Below are 15,344 nucleotides of genomic sequence, written 5' to 3' on the forward strand. Positions count from 1 at the left end.
AAGAGAATGGTGGGTAAAAATGAGTCACTGTATCAAAATTTAGATTTTCAGATTCTCAAGTATTATAAATAATATATAAATGAAATTATTAGAATACAAATATATTAGAATACAAATTATAATACAATACAAATATAATATGTGCAGAGTTGCCTCGGTTTGTAAAGCACAAATCTACATCATTTATAACTCCCTGGTAAATTAAAAGCTGGGTGCCAAAAATACTGCATAATACAATTTGTAATAAATGGCATTTCAAACTCCAGTATGCTGCATAAACTCGTTGGTTTATTAAATTTGCAATGATTGCAGTGGGTCTGATTTTGGGGGTAATTCAGATGTGATCACTGCTGTTAGTTTTCGCACAGATTGCGATCAGATCTGAATTGCGCATGCGTGTGAGCCACAATGCGCTGGCGTGTCGCACAACAGCAACGGGCATCGGTGCCTAGCGACGGGATGGTGCAAAAAATCCTAGCACACGGGTGTTCGCAAGAAGATTGACAGGAAGAGGCCGTTTGTGGATGGAACTGTCCATCCACAAGGAGGGATCAGATCTGAATTAGGCCCTTAGAGGTGGGTGCTATTTGCATCGTTGCTATAGTACATCTGCAGCAATGCAAAAATATTTATAAATACTAGTTTGCTCCCGGAGTTGTTCATTTCAGCTCAGTGCTAATTTGGACTAAACATGGTGTTAAGTCGCGAAAACGTGCATTCTCCAATTAAAGTGCCTCGCGGCTATGCTATTTGTGCCGTTCTAGGGCACATAACAGCATCGCGTACCTATTTTTGTTGGACTTCTGCTCGCACCCCCAGAGTGGTGTGAGAAGAAATCCTTTTGTCCGGGATAACATCTTGCTGAATTGAATAGCCCTGGGAGCTCCCTCCTAATGCTATTCAATTCACTGTAAATTTAATTGACCCAGTGACCGCTGATCATCATGGTCTGTGTGTATATTGCAATGGGAGTTGAGTACCTGTAAGGTAGAATATATTCCTACTGACAGGTGCATTCGTGTCTTTAATCTACATAGGCATGGATGAGCCACAGGTACAAAAAGGTGTAACTTATACAAAAAAAACTGCGCTTATTCCCAACTCTACATCAGCCCCAGTGACTCTATACATATACATAAGGGTGGGATAGAAAAGGCTATGAAATGCGTGGACTTACAGGTAGGTATAACACCTCATCATCTGGTGACCGTCGCTTTTTGATAGAAGCCATCTGAATGCCATGGGTACTTTGCCGGAAAGCTGAACAAAAACAGCAAAATGTATGTTATGCATATGTTGTTATGCTATACCTTCTGTGTACTGTGAGCTGTATCCCGTACAGTGGCTTTATGGGCTGACCGAACATTTTACTGGTCACAGTAAAACATCTTCTCCTAAGTGGATATCGCACTGTAGAGTAACATTTCAATAGATGTCTTATATGGTTTGCCACAATTTATTTCTCAGCTTATGTTTTCAGCGCCTGTTAAAGACTGAAAACTCCAATTGCAGCTACAGTCTATGTATTTAAGAAACTTACATTGCTTCATACCTTCCCCATTCTTTGTGCTGTCTGTGACTTGCTGTTTTCTGATACTGTCCTCATCTGCCTTACGATCTCTACCAGGGCAAGCACAAATACGTGCCTCAAAGCATCTGCGACCAAGCACCTGACCGCTGTGACAATTGGAGAAGAGAGAATACTGATGAATACGGTGAAGCAGCTCATCCTCACTCCATGCACATCACCTATAGGCCTTCAGAGGAACAGTATGAAAAGCAAACTGGTAACAAAGCAATGCCAGAACTCACTCTCTGGTTTCCAGTGTCACTATGATTAATATAGGCCGGCGGTTCATTCCTCCAACACAGCTGCTGTTACACATGAAATTGTATAGTATCGTTGTGAACTCTGTGCCAACCTATGAAGGGTTTTGAAAAGAAAATCTGTCTTAGGATCATGAATTAACTGCATTTATTTTAAAGTATTGAAATATACATTATATGAAAGTACAAATACGGTTCAAGAACTACAAAATCTATATCTAAGAAAAGTAATAAGCACCTGAGGGGGCTCATAGGGCACCAGAACACTCTGTCTACCGGTGATTGGATCTTCAACGTATTGTGCATGGCTATTTCCCTCCACCCTAATGAGATGGCTGGGAGGTGCAATCTGTCCTATAGATCAAACACATAAAACACAGAGTAAGGTTTTCTATCATCTTTCCATAAGTGTCGATCATTGTAAGCAGACTCATAAGACCTTATAAAACCCAGTTTAATGTTATAACATTATATGATCATACCCTCATTAAATTCTCGGCTCAGCTCGTGGTTTGGACAGCGCTTTACAACTTCTGTGACATGCTCAGCCTTCTTGTAGACTGGCATTGCTCGTATAACTGCTCCTTGTGGGGGTGGAGTCATCACTTTGATCTGAATTGGACACGTTTTGGCAATCTGGCAGTAGAGCTTCTTGAGATCAGTAGAATACTGAAAGACAAACAAACCAAAATTTACCACTAAACTCTTTTCTCCTGCTAAGGGTCCAGGACATGAGAAGGAATACATTATATACAGATGGCAGGCATCAAATGTGAGCTACCTGTGCTATTACAACAGTGTCTTTAGTCTGCCAATTGCCCCCGGCACTCTGCCTACAGTAGGTGTGACAGCACTCCATGTTCTCATACATCAGATTCAGTTGCATCTCCTAACCTACCATATCCCTGAGATCACAAAATCAACAAGATTAACACAGTTTCCAAAAGATATAAGAACAGGACAAACAGATAAACATAGGTAAATATGTATTGTTATGTAACCAGGTGTTGGTAGGGTGCAGCAGTAACAGGATTAAAATTTGGGATTAGCACGAGAATTTATTATTCACTTCTATTGATGCTGTAGGTTTAAAACAGCGATGGGCCAAACTGTATTTTCCACATTGCCAATGGGCCTAATTCAGACTTGATCATAGCCGTGCAAAATTTTGAGTTAGGCTTAATGATGGGGAGGAAAATATCTCAGTAGTAGAGGGACTCTCTCTGCTGAGACAACCACCGTTTCCAGTGTAGGATGTGGGACGGTATAAAATACAAATAGAAGTTAGAGCTCCCCTTTAGGTCTCATAAATGGCCCCAACCTGCGTGAATACAGGAAGATATTATTTTCTGCTAAGTGCCACGCTCTGCTGTAGTCACAGCTGCAGGGTAAAGGTAATGTGGAATTTGCTGGTAGACATTGTGCAATATTACTTGATGTCCTCAGGCAAAGGATTAATACACAATAGTTTCAAATAGCCTGCGGATACAGCAAATGATGCCAAAAGATACATTCATAGTTGCGAAAGACCTATTTAGCTTCTCCTTTGCTTGTGTTTCTGAGGAAAAGTGGATGTATTTACCAGCTGGAGTTAATAGAACTCTTCTATACTGTACATATATAGATATATTATGAAAGCTATAGAAACCTTTTTCCTTGTTTAACAAAGTCAGCAGTGCTGGTTCTTTTAAAGAATATAAAACTACATAAGCTTCTAAACGTGATGGTGTTGCCAATAGCAACAAATCAGATTCCAGCTGTCATTTCTATATTGTATCCACGAAAAGGATAGACAGAATCTAATTGGTTGCTATGGGCAACACCACCACTTTTTGCTTTAGCTCTAGCAATTCTACGTCAAGAGCTTATGGGGTCTATGTACTAAGCTTTGGCAAGAAATAAACTGAAGAGAGATAAAGTACCAGCCAATCAGCTCCTTAATGCCATGTTACAGGCTGTATTTGAAAAATGACAGTTAGGAGCTGATTGGCTGATACTTTATCTCTGTCAAAGGCTTAGGAAATAGAGCCCTATATCTTTAAATGTAGTGCATTTATTTTAATAAAAGTATCATATAAATTCCACAATAATTATAATAAGGGTACATTTACTGAAATGTCTACATAGGAAGTGAAGAGGTGTTGCCTGTAGCAACTAATCGTATTTTAGTTGTCATTTTCAACAATATACTAGATAAATGATAGCTAGAATTTCATCACTAAGAGAGATACCTCAATTATTCCTTTAGACATTTTAGTAAATCAGAATCTACCACTAAAAATAAAGTATCACATGTCTCTACAACACCCTTATTATTCTCTTTCTTATTGGAGGAGACCTAAATGATCTAAATAGAAGGTAATTTTTGGAAGAGACTTTATTGGAAGAGACCTATGGCGGGATGTAATGCCGTCCGAGTTGGCCGGAGGTGCAGGTTGACGGCAGAACTCTGATGTTTTCTTAAAGCGATAATCATATACAAGGCATGGTTTATCATATATACAAAATAATCATGCCTATGGGACATTGCACAGACTCTCTGTATGTAATACATGGGAGACTTTTCAACTTCATGTAGTCCCAATACTGTTACTAAACTAATACAGAGTCCGGTATGATTAACCGGCAGATGGGATGCTGGCAGTCAGTATACTGACAGCGGCATCTCGCTGCGCTCACCATGCTTCAGGCCCAGTGATTCGCTTTGCTCACCACAGGTTCTATGAGCACTCGATTGGTGGCATGGACACACCAACTGCGTGGGTATACCAGGCGGTCGGCAGGATTTTGTGTGTCAGTATTTCACCGGCTGTCAGGATTCCGGCGTCGGTCTCCTGAACAACAGGATCCCGACAGCCGGCATTTTAACTGTATCCCTCAATACAGTACCTGTAAGAACCCAACAATTGCTTAAGCATGGAATAAATACTGTGCATACTGTATATTTTCCTGAGTGAATAAATACAGTAAGAGGGTGTGTGCTGTATGAGTAGCATAAATATGTATAGTGAGTATTATAGAACCTATCCAAATTGATGTTCCGAATGCACCAACAGGCCGTAGTTATGCCAGAACTGGCCTGGTCACAATGCTGTACGGTCCCGGTGCTCGTTCAATCTAGATAACCATGTGTGGTTATATCATACATTTATCCTGTCCTCCAACTCTTGGACCGAGCAGCTGGATTGTTGTGAGTCTAGCCAGCACTACACAGAAGAACAGGTAGTATATTGGAAAGAAAACCCTTTTTACTGCAGGTGGGGCCGCTAGGGAGAAGTGGCTGGCAACTATTGCCCTGAGGGACACACATGACTAAGGGATGCAAAGTAAGGCAGCGCCACAATGACATGAAATTATTGAAAAGCATGCAGCTGTCCAATCCATGAAGGAGCAGAAGCCCTGTCCTCCTGAATAATAATATTGGTTTTAGCTAATTGTTCTTCAGAAGCATTGAGGAGAGAATCCGGTAGGAGTGACAACGTAACATAGAGTGTCTGGGTACTACTGAGCTATCTGAGAAAGTTGTGTCCTCTTGTCCCGCTTATCAGACCACTTAAGCATGCTGGATGAGATTCACCTCACTTTTATTTGGTTACAATATCCAAATTGCTTTGAGAATCCAAGTTTATTCCATCTTTACCCACTTGCTCTAAAATAATCAACTTTGAGCAACCTCTGAATGCCAATACCATCATCCCAACCGTTTTGTATGCCCTATAAAATTAGAGCACACAGTGGCAAAAAATATAGCCTAAGGCAGCATGTCTTGCAAGTGATATCCAGTATTCCTATTGCTGCAATACTGGATCAAATTACTTGGCTTGCAATTTCCATTCAACTTCTTATTTTCAGGTTCACCTGCAATGTCATGTTTAAATAAGCAGTCCTCAGGTAGGCAAATCAGGAGAACAACAGCGGATTCGGGTACATTAATAATAACATGTTTTAAAAGAACATTCCAGTGAATATGACTCTACCCGCACCACCTGCCTCCTGAATGACATGGCCTTGGCATCTTTCTGTGGTGATTTTTTATTATAATGTGCACGCATGCCAGCTACCAACACCAGACACCTGTCTGCTTTCTCCAAATGCTCAACTTTCTTCTCATACCTTTCCTTTTACCGTCAGTAATCTAAAGGAATACATAATATCAGGAATGTAAAGCGGGTTCCTCAAGTAAACCGATCAGAGTGAAATGCTTTATGTTTACAATGACAATGAGGGCTAAGGTGGAGCTGAACCAAGTCAGTTTTGCAGAGGAATCTTGGGTATTTTCATCAGAATAATAGGAGTTTTTAGGGAGACAAGTGAGGACATTTAAATAGGAAATGAATTACTCCCATACTTTCAAAGATTTCTTCATGTTCATGTACTTTCTTTTCTGTATCTGCAGATTAATAAAGATTAGGCTAGTATGTCTCTAATCCAGTGACAAAAGGTTCATCAATACTGACACACACCAATAACTGCTGAAGCTGTGGGTGAGGTCTGTGCAGGAGACTGAGGATGACAGTTTATGGCGGTAAAGTAAAAAAGTTCTCCAGCAGCATCCATGTGCATAATAACAATCTCTAGCCTGGGAATCGTCTTCAGGGCAGACGCCTTACCCTGCAGTCAAACAGCACATGCATGTTATTTGTTACGTTACAACTGTAGTTAGGTCATATATTTAATTTCTCCATTATGCATAGAAAAGTATTTCATAGATCGAAACCTGTGAAAATGGCCAGTGTGGGACACATGCGGTGGAATGTAATGGAGATCGCCGAAGGTTCGGGATGCCGGCCGAACTCTGACTTTTTTTAAAAGGGGCAATCACTTACAAAGCATGGTTTTGCCTTGTAAGTGATTGCCCCTTTAATAAAACTGCCTGAGATTGATCGGCACCTCCGGTGATTACATTAATAGCCATTAATATTTGTTATATAAAGAAATATATTTTCAGAGATTCAAAGACACAAGCACTGTTCTTCATGGTTTCGGAATGATAGTAATATGCTTGATGGATAATATAAATTAAGGCGCCAAACACATTGCTCAACCAAATAAGAAGTTTACCCTTAGAGATCCACCCAGAACATATAAATGAGAGAATTTGGAGGTGAAGGAGGATCCCAGGCCCAAATGTATAAAGCCTTAAAAAGTGATAATGTGGATATGGATAAAGAGTGATAAAGTACCAGCCAACCAGCTCCTAACTGCCATGTAACAGGCTGTGTTTTAAAAATGACAGTTAGGAGATGATTGGCCGGTCATTTATCACTCTTTCTCTGTCTCCTCTTTATCACTTTTTAAGGCTTAATACATTTGAGCACCGGCCCTCTATGGGAACTGTCACTTGAAATGATGTGAGTGGTACAGCAAGTTATTAGCTCCAAAACAGGAGATATTTCAATGTTGGCTCAACTGCTCATCACATTAATAAATAATAACTAATTTTTAAGTACAAATTAAATATTCTTAACATCTCTTCACTATATGACAGTTGTACAAAGTAAAGAAAAAACTATATATATTTTTTTCTTTTAACAATTTCAGATCCGAAAACTGAAATGTTCAAGTATTCAGTGGAGGAAGAAACTAGCATGACAAAATCACTATGAAGTACCTTCTGCAGTGTAGCACTCATATGCTGCCTCCTGCCACCTGTCAGTCAAACTAGATTAATTACCTGGGCGGCCAGTGCTGGGAGCGGCACATTCCAACCTGGTCGCACCCAGAGGTGTTGACATCAGACAGGTGATGTCCCCCTCCTAAAATGCTTGGGAGACCGAAGACTGGCCCCACCCTGCAATGTCCCACTCACTATATGGCCCCTCCAGGCAGAATATGAGAGCAGTACATCAATATGCAGTATCTGGTAAACACTCCCTTAATTCAGAGGTGATTAAGCGAAGGGAAAGAAAGAACTATAACCCCAGGCACAGTTTGAGAAAAATCTGTAAATGCTGTTGTCTACACTGCACATATTTTATCTTAGGGATTCCATATGAATAAAATGATGCCGACAGCTAGGCATACTTCTACATAATTGCAGAGCTTACTCCCTTTGGTCCAAGGTTTGTGTACTCTTGTATGCTTTATTATTACAAAAGCTGTTTATAGCTTTAATTCATATCAACTGAAATAAACAGCACATGATATAAAGCACTATACCAAATAGCAAAAAGCAGTGTTTGAAAGTAAATATGAGTTTATGCAGAACGGTTATTTTATTATTAGGTGTCTCTGATGGAATTATTAACAGATTTGTTTATAATATATGGTTATATGTTGAATAAACCATGTTTTACTCTCAAAATACTTTCAGTTCTAATAGTATAAGGTAAAATCACTCTTTGGCTGCACAGGCTCACTCTAGTATGACAGATGTACTGTAGCTCTGTGATGCATCCAAGATGTAAGTGTGAGTTGGAGGAAGGGATGGGGCTGTCGTGTGCCTGTAACTGCAGCACCTCCCACCTGGCTGGCTGCCCTGGGGGCTTTGCCTCACCCTGAGGTTTTGGGCCACGTTCCAGCCACGCTGCCCCAGTATAAATGAAAGGAAAGGATAATAAGAAAAACCTGATAACTACCTCTAGTCAAACATAGTTCAGTTTACATAGAAATTAAAAGAAAAAGATTGGAGGGAGGGAACTTCATACTTCAGCTTCTCAGGCATGTATGCCTCTAGGCTACATATATGGACAGAGATGAGGAAAAAGAAAAGAATTGTTTGAAAAAGCAAACCATTCAGTCCATTAAGCAGGAGGAATGCGTGTCTCCCAAGAAGCCAACAAGCAGCCCACTCCCTAAATATAATACAGGGGGCTATGCTTGTCACATCACTGCCAACCAACTAAATAAACAGAGACAAGGTGTAAGTGAAAAGGAATAAGCTCTCTGGAGACACGTAGATATCACAGAAAAATACAGACATTGATAACTCTGTATGATACTACACATTGCCCTGTATTGTTACAGCTCGTACACGCAGGGGTTGAAAACCGAAGCCTGTGAAATATGTAGACTGACACCACCTTATACTTTGTTCTCGCTATTAACAGATCACTCAGACTGTATTGTCAGTCTCCATGCAATAGAAAGAACAATTGGGAAGATTTATCAAAACTTCTATAGAGGACTTGTATGTGGTTAATGGATCTTACATTTTATATGTAATTGCAGTATCTGCCTTTGGTAATCATGTATTTTATATTTATTTTGCTGTAGGGCAGCAAGATGGTGCAGTGGTTCACATTACTGCCAGGGGCACCAAAAAGATGGGAGGAGAGAGTATTATCCAGGCACTGGGTTGTTGGAGGTGTCCAGGTCAGCTGCTGAGGGGCAAAAATGTCCCACTATGCAATGCTTCTGAGGAGGACAAATGCAGCATTTTTTTTCAGAGGTGGTTGGCCACACCTCATAGATTTGCCCCTTCCACCTGCCCACCCTCCCTCCCCAAATATGCTCAGTTTTTGGCAGCCCTAATTACTGCCTTACAGTCTGTGGCCATGACTTCAATTCCAGACCAATATATTTGTGGAGTTTGCATGTGCTCTCCATGTTAGCGCGCATTTTCTTCAAGTCACTGGGTATAAGGTGTACTGAAGAATGGGTCTCGCACAGGGGTGTAGTATGGAATGCCGGCGGCCGGGCTCCCAGCGGTCAGCATACCGGCGCAGAGAGCCCAACCGCTGGCATACTGACAGCGTGGCGAGCGCAAATGAGCCCCTTGTGGGCACGGCTATTTTATTCTCCATCCATGGGGGTCGTGGACCCCCACAAGGGAGAAAAATTGTCGGTATGCCAGCTGTCGGGATTCCGGCGCCGGTATACTGTGCGCCGGGATCCCGACAGTCGGCATATTGAAGACCACCCCTCGCACAGAGGTGGTCAAAGCATCTATTGCGATTGACTAGTCGATCACGGACACTCAACCAGCAGCTGCTCAATCTGTACTCTGAAGCAGCTGCAGCCAGCTGAAGCTGCAGCTGTCACTGTAGATTCAGGTTGTCACTGGGACAGCATAGCCAATAGGAATCTGACTGATTCCTTTTGGTTGAGGCTATCACGTGACAGCCTCCATACCGCTGGGGTTGTGTCTATGTTCCCTTCGTGATGAAGTGACAGCATGAAAGGGCAGTAGATAACTTCCGCCCTTACAGCACCTAAATGTTTTTTCCATTCTCTGTTTGTTTGAGGTTATTTTGTTTTATCTGTGCACCATTGAACCCTCGCGGACTCGCTTCACTCGCCAGGCTTCAGGCTCGGTGTCTCAGTCCGCTTCGCTCGCCACAGGTTACTATTCCAAATAGTTTGTGACATGGACCCAGGGGCTTATGGGAAAGGTCCTCTCCATGAAAGGTAACTAGCTGCTACCATACCGCTGGTGCCAGCCGCAGTAGGAGACCAGAGGGAAGGGGGGCACAGGTTAGGGCTGGGTAGGGGACACAGAGCAGATGATACTGGGGCAATTGACTAATGAAAACTGGCAGGCTTGATAGCATCCACAACTACCTGCCATCATCAGTGGCGCAGAGAGGTAGGTGGAGAGGGTACTAATTACCCAGACCCAGGCTTGTTGGAGGGGCCCAGTGAAGAACCCAGGTCCGCGGCCCCTCTCCACCTCCCCATTCTTACCTGTCAGTCAGCTGTAGCCTCTCTCCCCTGCCCTGCATACGCTGCTGTGTGCTGGCTGCAGAGGGTCCAGGGAGGGAGTGTAGTGGTCTCCTCTGCCTGCAGGGTGGTTAACGTTCACACTGATCATGTCACCCCAGGACCTGCCCATCCTCTGCGCAGAAACACTATTTTTCACAGTTTTTTTTTATAAAAAGGGGCATGGTCACACAGCCGTGATTAGTCCAGCTGGATGGCTGGTACTTTATCTCTCTCCACTTTATTCCTCTCCAAGGCTTAGAACATTAGGCCTGATTCATGTTTGTAAGTAAAGTAAATTATCAAGCAACTGGGCAAAACCATGTGGTACTGCAGGTGGGGCAGATGTAACATGTGCAGAGAGATTTAGATTTGGGTGGGTTATATTTTTTCTGTGCGTGGTAAATACTATCTGCTTTATTATTACACTGCAAATTAGATGTCAGTTTGAACTCACCCCACCCAAATCTAAATCTCTCTGCACATGTTACATCTGCTGCACCTGCAGTGCAACATGGTTTTGCCCAGTTGCTTTATAATTTTCTTAACACACATAATTCAGGCCCTTAGATGCCTCTCTGTCTTTATGTCACTGTGGCGCCCCCTCAATATGAAAGAGCGGCTATATGGAGAGCAACAATTGGCAGTATCTTACGTGTGACTTTGCCAATGGCTGCTGCTCAGGGTTTGTAAGGGGCTGTGGATACAGTGTTGGTCTGTGATTTCACAGCCTGGTGCCACAATCCCAAAAGAACATGCCGCTACTACCCCTGTTCACTACAATGTAAGAAAGGGGGTTTGAGGAGGAGTAATGCCTATAGCTAGGCAGTGTCTTACACAACGTATGTGTGCGGATGCCACCTAAGGCATCCAAGGTGCACATTCTGTCACTGTAGGTGTTCTTTAATTCTTCCATCCTATAAATACACCACAATCACGAATAACTTCATACATTAAGTTATACACTGACACAACTCGTTGAAAAAGACAGATTTTTTTGTTGTTGACTAGAATTACGCAGAAAAAGGTTTCAGGTTAGATACATATGTCAGTGGCAAACACAGGATTTCTAGAGGGGGGTTTCCAAATGCAATCCACAATCTCCCAATCTGCTGAACATTAGAGCAGGTGCGGGAGTCTGGGGGAGCGGTAGAAGAACCTAATACCAACCTTGGGCATTAATGTAAACATTGGTGTTTTATACACTGGATACTGTATGGAATATCAGTATTAATATCTAACACAATAGTATAGGCTGCAGCAAACATATTTAAATAATACATGCAGGGCCGGTTCTTGCCCTTGCGGCGCCCCGGGCAAAAGTTAGGGGCGTGGCTTAACATGGGGGCGTGGTCAGTCACGCCCCCCATTTGTAGCGCCGCTGGAAAAAAAAAGAAAAAAAAAAGTATACTTACTGTACCCCGCTCCTGTTTCCAGACCCTGCAGACCGGCGCCGCTCTTCTCCTCGGATCTATGGGAGAGACGTCAGTCATGACGTCTCTCCCATAGCACAGCATAAGCGCTAGAGGTCAATTATGACCCCTAGCGTCTATGCCACAATGCTGTGCGGTGCGCGATGACGTCATCGCGCACTGCACACCAAAGGTCCTCTCCATGAAGGGAAACTAGACGCTTAGCGTCTGATTCCCTTCAGAGCGGGGGAGGACCAGCGCCACGAAGGGAAACCAGACGCATAGCGTCTGGTTCCCTTCTCACAGCAGGAGGGGGGGCACAGCGGGGGGACACTGCTGGGGAGCACACTGACAGTGGAGGATCTTGCCATGGTGCGGCGCCCTCCGGATGGCGCCGGCGCCCTCCGGAAGGCGGCGCCCCGGGCAAAAGTCCTGCTTGCCCGTGGCAAGATCCGCCACTGAATACATGAATACACAAATATAACAGGACCAGTACTGCACTTTCAAAACACACATTTTCCCACCTCATGTCTCTTCTTCCTTGTAGCTACTTTCTGGTCCAGGGCACTGATTGAGGACTCAGATCCACACACGGCAAACTAGGTAGAATAAGCTGCTACCACTGGGCATATGCAGCAGCTCTGCTCTGTCCCTTAAACTGCATGATGTGGCAGTAGCTCTAGTAATCGTATTATATACTATTGCTATTGTCATAATTTGAGCCACTGACCAAGGGGAGGGGGGTTTCTGGGCAACCGGAAACCCACCCTGCATTTGCCTATGTATGTCTAGATAAAATGTGTGTAATTACTAATCGTAGCATACAATTAGACTAAGGAGAAAAAGATCAGTTAATATATACATGTAATTATGTCAATATCTGATCCATATAACATCAAGTCTGACTATAGTACATTGTTCTTTGCAATAATCATAAACATGATAATAAAGCCACACTTAATGCAAAGGAAGCAGAAATAATAGTATCTTATAGACTTTCTACCTACAAACAGGTAATCTGCAAAGAACTGAGGTGGTACTGTATCTGATAATTGGAATGGAAAGCAAAACGGATAGTCCCTTTAAATTGGTCTGTATCAGTGGGGTAAATTCGGAGGTAGAAGGTAATTTTGTTGCCACAGCGTCTTTGTACATAGCAGCTGTGCAAAATGATGCCATAGGCTGCCGCCCAATACAGGCTTGTCTGATCTGCTGCTGTGTCCGAAGACACACCATCAGATCAACTGCATGAGCATCGGACATCTGACTAACCCTCAGTTTATTCTGGATGTCCGGCCAAATCCCGGATGCAGCTACTGACTTCAGCACCCAGATAATTAGGCCAACGTGCTTCCATTTCTGGGATGCTTTCTGTTGCCCAGCAACATCTCAGATATGCTGCAGCAGTTGGGGCACTGATAGGGACATCGCAGCCTGAGATCTGCCCATGTGTAGTGCAGGTCCTACACATGTGGAGATATGAAAACACTGAAAATTTACGTAATTTTTTTTTTTAATGTTAATCCCTGAATTAGGACCTGGGTCTCTTCTGTTATATTACCACCATAGACCTGTGACACACATTCTCTCACAGCAATTCAATCACAGAGATTACAGGAGCTAAAGATTGTATAGTGTAACAAAATATAGCACAAAGGTGCTGCTGTGATCAGGACATACAGTACCCAAAATGTTGTATGGGTGTCTGTGACTGGGAGGTGGCTAGAAGAGCACGCACAGATAAATTGGACATGTTATGGGAGAGACGTGGCCATGACAGTGCTTGCAGCTGCATTCACAGACGCACAGACGCTGGCACAGGAGGCGGCCGTGATCAGATGGAAAAGCTGCACATACCATGCACATACCATAGGGCTAGTGCAATTTTTGATGGTGGTGTATAAGGATGCGTCAATTGGTATAACAGCATACACAAGCGTAAATTGTGGGCATCTCCATGCACATTCGGGCACACATATGTACACAATGAAAGGAGTTTGTAGTGACATTTGCATTAGGTTGCAAGCGGGCAACTGCGAAAACACCCTCAGTTTACTCAGGATGTCGCTCAGAATCAGGACCTATACATTTATTAAGTATGCACACACCATATTTTCTATTCAATGAGTTAATTTAAATAAACACACAATACTTTACCAAACATGCATTTAAATTATGTAGTACTGTAAACATTTGCAATATGAAAAAAATTACCTTTATGTCTATGGCTAAAATCATGCGTATGATGTGTTAGGCCACTATTAGATTGCAACATAGTCCCCCGCACCCCCAAAACAGTGGTTGAATGTCCTAGTGAAGTGGGCAAGATGGGGAGATAATACCAGGAATCCTAAGTCTGTATGGAGGGGGTGGGGCTAAAATGATGCAAACCTCTACCCACTTTCAAAGTGAAGTGGGTGATCTGGGCAGCTTCATTATGTAAGTCGCACTGAAACATTACATTGTGGTATTCCCTTATTTTAGAATGCTGGTATTTACTGCATTGTATAGCAGGGGCAGGGCCACAATGTCCCAAGTGTGGCATCATGTCACCACACTACCTTCTTGACAGTGCCACATCCCTGCATTGCCAGCCTACCAGCCCCCTTCTGTAGAGGGCAGCTGAAAAGTCAGCAACCATGGTTACATGTGATTTTTTTACCCCAAGAAGTGTGCTGATATACTGGAAATATATTACAGGGGATCTGTGGCTAAGAATGTGTACTGTAATACAGGGCATACATTATGTGTTGCTTTTCTGGGTGTAAACTATGCTTTATTACAGGGTATGTGTGTTGCATTGCATAGGATCTATGCCTAAGGATATGTACGGCAAGGAGTTAGAGGGGGTCATTTAAGTTGCTATACAGTGCAGCAAATTTTTCATTTACATTTGACTATGTCAGTTTTATGACACTCCTCTCAGGCAGAGAAGTACACACCCTCTTCAAAGCAACTTACATAGATAATTGCTTTCACAATCTTCCTGAAATGCTTTTTCAAAAGTTGTTAAGTATAGTTTGCAATGCTGGATGGCAGTGGTTGTGAAAGAGCAGTGGTCTAAACCAGCCATAAATGAGACTATAACTAACATTATGTTAGGAGACAAATACAAAAGTTGGGAGACAGTCAATTTGAGGCTGTCAGGATCCCGTTGGTCAGGATACCGATGCTGGAATTTCGACACCTGGTGAAATGCCGGCGGTTGAAATACCAACCGCCGCTCAGAATCTCCACTCTGGTGGTGGTCCGCACCACCACCGGAGGAGAAAGAGATTAGTGTGGCGACCAAAGGTAGCCACCAGGTCCGAAGCGTGGCGAGTGCAGCGAGCATGCGAGGGGACATGTTGCGCTCGCTGCCGGTATTCCAGCTGTCGGGATTCCGGCATCTGTCTGCTGACCGCCAGTATCCCAACAGCCACCATATCATATCACTGATCCCCAAAAGTTTATTCAATACTTTTG

The 15,344-nt window shown here is 43.0% G+C and overlaps 1 protein-coding gene across 17 annotated transcripts in view; it reads right to left on the minus strand.

Annotated features, from left to right (window-relative positions):
* TP63 (tumor protein p63) overlaps positions 1 to 15,344 on the minus strand; it is an 875,477-nt gene that overhangs the window by 32,613 nt on the left and 827,520 nt on the right. For 13 of the 17 annotated variants that reach the window (XM_063916475.1, XM_063916470.1, XM_063916468.1 and 10 more), the window contains 5 exons: positions 2,310 to 2,496; positions 2,066 to 2,181; positions 1,813 to 1,922; positions 1,541 to 1,677; positions 1,178 to 1,260 (listed from right to left, as the gene is read on the minus strand). In XM_063916475.1, coding sequence (XP_063772545.1) covers positions 1,178 to 1,260; positions 1,541 to 1,677; positions 1,813 to 1,922; positions 2,066 to 2,181; positions 2,310 to 2,496 — 633 coding nt within the window. The remainder of the gene's footprint in view (positions 1 to 1,177; positions 1,261 to 1,540; positions 1,678 to 1,812; positions 1,923 to 2,065; positions 2,182 to 2,309; positions 2,497 to 15,344) is intronic. The other 4 variants (XM_063916476.1, XM_063916474.1, XM_063916481.1 and 1 more) reach the window with 1 other exon arrangement.

The sequence above is a fragment of the Pseudophryne corroboree genome, chromosome 4 (genome assembly GCF_028390025.1).
Source record: "Pseudophryne corroboree isolate aPseCor3 chromosome 4, aPseCor3.hap2, whole genome shotgun sequence".
In the NCBI taxonomy this organism is placed as follows: domain Eukaryota; kingdom Metazoa; phylum Chordata; class Amphibia; order Anura; family Myobatrachidae; genus Pseudophryne; species Pseudophryne corroboree.